Source organism: Melanaphis sacchari, unplaced genomic scaffold (assembly GCF_002803265.2).
Source record: "Melanaphis sacchari strain LSU unplaced genomic scaffold, SCAv2.0 Contig10_pilon_pilon, whole genome shotgun sequence".
Lineage (NCBI taxonomy): Eukaryota > Metazoa > Arthropoda > Insecta > Hemiptera > Aphididae > Melanaphis > Melanaphis sacchari.
The window spans coordinates 5249915-5255914 of record NW_020270420.1 but is presented as its reverse complement, the minus strand read 5'-3'; the positions used below and the strand labels follow the sequence as shown (position 1 = coordinate 5255914).

At 31.1% G+C, this 6000-nt stretch overlaps 1 protein-coding gene across 1 annotated transcript in view; it reads left to right on the top strand.

Annotated features, from left to right (window-relative positions):
* Nucleotides 1–1596: 1596 nt before the first annotated feature.
* The window catches only part of LOC112603552, a 71183-nt gene continuing 66779 nt past the window's right edge, over nt 1597–6000 (top strand). The window contains exon 1 of the mRNA XM_025352172.1: nt 1597–2010. Coding sequence (XP_025207957.1) covers nt 1915–2010 — 96 coding nt within the window. The 5' untranslated portion in view covers nt 1597–1914. The remainder of the gene's footprint in view (nt 2011–6000) is intronic.

The window sequence follows — 6000 nt, the reverse complement described above, 5'->3', positions numbered from 1 at the left end:
ATACAATTTGGTGAAAAAATGTCATCAATCATCATTGTAATACTATATTTATGACAATATGGTGTAATAATTTATAGGTTTAAAAATTGTTAACTATTAATTTGTAAAATGTCGGTACTGTTTGGAAAGCTATATTTTAAAACTTTAATGTAGTACTATATGTATATATTACAACTATTAAATATTCCTATCATAATTTGTTATGTATTTTTTTCGAGTTTTCAAAAAAGTAAATCTAAAAATAGGCACCTAATTAAAATTTTGTTTTTACTTTATTCTGATTAATCGTTACCTATAATACAACTAGGAAGTTACCAATTCCTTTGGCCTTCATATTTTATTTGTTGTATACTACTTGTATTTAAAATTATAATTAGTTGCTTAACTGAGATAATATAAAATATACTCATCAAATATCACTGGCAATTTGAATCATTCGGTTCCATTTATTAATCCTTGTTCCATCACTATAACTATCATTTATCAATACGTTAATTGAACAACTAGGATAATATAAATAATAATTAATACTACATAATTTATAAAACGATATAATTTCATCATAAGAAAATTGATATAAAAATAATTTTTATTCATAACGTATACCATAGTTAAAATTATATACTTACATAACGTGATCATTGAATCATTATATTATGATACATTAATATAATATGGAATAATAATAACCATGGTTTTAATTACTTATATTAAGAATGTAAAAGAATAAATTACGTCATACATATAACATACGGCTAGTACGTAATAAACTTATCGATTTTTGTTGTTATACTATCAATAGTGAATGATATAGCCAATTTCCTTCAGCCCTCCACACCGGATAAAATCCGTAACACTACTGCACAATACGTGCGCCACTGATAAATCGTTAAAAATGGGAAAACATATTTTTACACTCACTATAACATAATAATACACTTATTACGTACGTATCTACGTACAATGTGAAATGTAACTATGTGCGAAATTATTATTATAATAAATAATAATGATAAATCGCATTCGAACAGGAGACCGATTTCGGTAAAACGGATGGGATGGGATGTGATGAGGGGGGGGGGAGTATACGGGACTTTGCGCTATACAGTAATACGTACGTCGTATAATAATTATAACACGGCACGCACACCTGTCCCGCGACTATTTACCTGTTTAAAGGATGCACACACGGTAGGTAAACGCGGGGTGCGCGCAGCCGGTTCGCGGATACGCGAATCCGGGGCTTTTGTGCGAGCGGAGGTGTTTTGTACCGTGTTTTAATATTAAAATTATTATTATACGTCACAAAAGCGGCGAAGAGGAATCCGCTCGAAGGCGGGTCCCGAAACGCCGGAGAGGGCGTATTTATGTCGTCCGCGGGCGCGCGCGGTAAAAGACGCCGTCGTCGTCCGCGGTTTTCGCGGGACACGCTTGGGCGCGGACGATGCGGCGGCGGCGGGCGAGCGCGAAAGACGACGTGGTCGACGACAGCGGCGGGGGTGGGGAGGAGGCGCCGTCGTTCGAATATCGCGTCCGACCGACGACGGCACGGTACATGCTGCCACGAAGTTCAGTCGGCTCCGAACGCACCGCGTGGCCGCGTCCTGTTGTCCGCTTCTTCTCTGCCGCGCACGCCGCTCGTCCGACCGACACGCACGCGACTTCACGCGCCCAACACAGCAACGAATGCGATCACCGCCGATACAGCGGCGCCGCGCCAATAACCGTTATTACTAATTGCCCGCGTTGCCAAGACATCGGGGGCGCGGTTTAAAGATATTTATTTTTTATTTTTCCTTTTGAAAAATCAAGGCCCGACCATCGCCCGGACGGTTTTCCGAAAAGCCCTCGTCGTAAACATTATTACGTCGTCGCGAGCCCACCGCAAAGTCGGGTAACGACGATTTCTCCACAATGGACTTCCAGAGCGCCATGGAGACGTTCGCCGAAGCGTGGGTGGTCGCCAGTGCCAAAGGCACATTCACCTATCCGCCGATCAACGGATTTCAGGTTAGTTTTCTCGTTACATCTCCGCTCGTGTATACAATAATTATGATAGTATATTTTTCTAGTAATACAATATTGTTTATTGTTTTTTGTTTATGTTTACTACACGATTTGCGGCCTCGGCGCATCGCGAAACTATTCCCATTTAAAAATAGATATGATATGCTTACACGGCGTTTATGATACGTATATCGTTATAATACGGTTCTGGTGTCCCGTGATCACGTTATTTTACGGTTTTACTCAAATTTTTTTGATTTTTTTGTTGCGAAATATGTGCGGTTTGAATTAGATATGTTTTGAAAAATTAAAACTATTGACACAGTTTTAACCACGGCGAGAAAAACTGAAATTCGTTGTATATCTCAAAAGTGTGCGTAAGTTAAAGTACACTTGTAAAAATATGTTCATTACTCATTCCGTGCACGCAAAGTCTGAAAAAAAACATATTTTTTTCAACATTTTGCATTTGCGCGTAATAAGATTGATAAATCATCATTTTCAAGCTAATCGTAAATATTTTTAATTAGTGTCCTAAACTTAAATTTACAACGTTTAAAACTCGTAAAAAAAAAAAAAAAAAATGTGTGACTTATTACACCGCCATATAATTATGCATATGAGTAATAAATATTATATATATATATATATATATTTTTTTTTTTATTTCAAGTAATGTTTACAATTAATATTTCATAATAGGACTTAAATACTGTAATAGAATAATATTTAAATGATTATTAAGCTCAAATAAATGTATTTTTAGATATTTATTTATAAATGTTTAGTATTAATTGCATTTGATATGTAAGTTATTTTTGATCGAATAAATTAGAGTAAAATAATTTACACAATATACAAAGATAAAAATTTTAAATTATTACAATCAATAAAGATTAATTATTTCAAAATTAATCATTGTAAAAAAGCAATAATACAATTTTTCTAATGATATCGTTAAACTTATAAGTTATAGCGTTACAATAAATATTTAATAATACTATTATAAGTATAGAAGTAGCTACGATAATCAACCAACTAATGTTCGAGGTATATTTTTGAAAATGAACTACCACAATTATATTGAAGTTAATAAACTTTATTTTTATAATACAAATATTATCGCATTTAATGTCTAATATTAGATATAATAACTGTGATTAAATTAATTTAAAAGAGCTGAGAATACATACCAGGTGATTCGAAAAAAGACCTAACAGGATGTTAAGAGATACAAATAAAATATAATTCACTAGTAAATGATAGACATATTGGTGATTTAAATTAACGTTAAGACACTAATTATTTCAAAAAACAATTAACGCTATTTAAAATGTTTTTCTCACTTAATTTGAAATAATTACTAAGTAGCATTTTTAAAGTACAAAACTGTATGTAAACGTGTATTATAACGATAAAAAAGTAATATCTATGTATTATTTATTTTACTTATTACTTAGGAATAAGTTGTTCAAATTATGTAAAAAAAAAGTTTTAAAAAACGTTAATTCAAAAATTAATGATGATACTTTATTTTAAAATAACTACCTACCATAGAATACTCGTAATATTAGTGCTAAGTAGTAATACTACGGATTTTATCTAGAATCCATCAACTGGTGGCTTAAAAGTTTTTTTCCCTCGACATGCAGCCACTTTGCATAAAAATATAATATTTTTACTTCGAAAAATGCACACGTTATGCAACATATTTATTAAAAGCTAAGCTAATCTATCGTAAGTGTAAGTGTAACTCGGTCGTAATTGTGAGAGAAAAATGAAAAATAGGGTAGAAATAACCACCTGCTAACACTCGAGACGGCTATATTTGCTCTATTTATTTAATTTATTTTCACCAGTTAAACGTCTCTATTTTGTGTTTTCTTTAAAAAGTGCGAGCACTTGAACGACAGACATAAAAAGCTTTTAAACGGTAAAAAATAGATCAACTGGTTGTGCTTTTCGAGTGCTTTTTACCAAATTATTTTCGTTATATATAAAAAAAAAAAAAAAACAAGAGTCTGTTATAACAGCTAACCAATCGACTTTCATTATAATATTATATTCTCTCTTCACGAAGTACGTCGCTTTACTAAATCGAGTAACTATATAGTATATACACTATCGTCCTATGGGTAATAAACTAATAAGCCAAAATTAGTATAACATCGTATATATAAATACTTTTTTATTGGTTTTTAACATTTTATGATATGCGAACATTATGTTTGTATATTATACATAGAATATTAGTATAACGTTCAACACAAGTTCGTGATGTAAAATATTATCGTATAAAATAATACTCAATTCCGTAATTTTTAAGATTATACATTTATAACATACGGTTTAGGAACATGATGTTTAATATTAATTTTATTTTATACAAAAATAAACTAAGAATTAAATAACAATACATTTTATTCTAAAAATGTAATAAATTAAACAATTAAAAAATGTTAATAAAAACATTTAACTTTTGACTTGATTGATGTACAAAATATTTATAGATTATAATCTATAAGTATTTCTAAAAAATTGTCTTCGTAAAATATCGATATTATAATAATTCAGTTTTATACTATAAATAAAAAAATGAAGCATACTAAATAAAAAAATAAATCAGTTTTAATTGATTATTATTGAAATCCTTTCCACTGTGATAATTATTATTTAACTTACAGTTACGTACACTGTGTTTACGATTATATTATGGTATAGTACCTACGATGTACGTGAAAATGAAATAAGCAACTGCATACCTAATCACTACAGATTATCGTTTAATTTATCGTATTAATTGATTTAATAAGTTTAATAGTAAATTATGTTATAGTTGTTCATGGTTTATTATTGAATCAATTTACTTTATCGCAACCAAAGAAATTGTTTTGACGCATTTACAAACATAAAGTGGGCATGGAACGTACATTAGAATAATAATTTGAATGATACGGTATTGAAGTGTTGTACTTTAATAATAATAATATGCGCTGTATCTTAATCCATTGTATTTGCATACGGCGCAATGCCAAATCATATAAAAATTGTAACCACTGTACTGTACCTATTTAATATACATTTTTGATTTTTATTACACGCGATTACTTGTACGTTGAGCACAGTGTACGCATTCATGCAACAAATTCACATTATCTATAGGTAAACTTGAAAGATTTCATGTTTAAATTACAAATATGGAAAATAATAAAGAATAAACTTCCACAATTTTTTCCGGAAACGAATGATCGGTTAAATTAAAATACTACAGTGATACGACTTTTGCACGCTATTTACAATAATATCCTAATAAATAATAAATGACATCGGCTATGTACAAGCATTATATTATTTTGATGTCCGATATCATTGAAGCCTTTAAATCATAATTTACTTCAAAATATTAATTATTAGCAATACTACGATAGTATACATCACGGGTATGTATGTCATTACATATAAAATTACATTTGCACGATGTACAAGGTAGGTACTCAGGACCTCGCGGATTTAGGTGAATAACGTATTCAAAACCATCTCTCAGCTTATATCACCGACCAAAATCACATTTCACCACCGCCGCTTCTATTCAACTGTCTCGATACGATAGAACCCATTCCTCTTTGGTAACCGATATTATTCACAATACATACACGCACGTGAGTAATACACTACATATAACTATACTACTATATAGGTACTGTCTGACGTTATACTATAATGTAGGTACATGAAAATTCGTGCAAACAGATGATCTATATATATGGATATATACATAGAAATATTAATACATGTGTATGTACGTATGTATATATATATATATATATATATATATATATATCGGTAAATAGACACGGCGCATCTCTGTTGAAAACTCGATAGCATCGGAGGGTAGGGTCGACGTTGACCAGCACACCGCACTGGGATTACTTCAGAGGTTCCGAAATTATTGTGCACGATCCGCTACAGATTAGGATGCTGCTACCATCACGA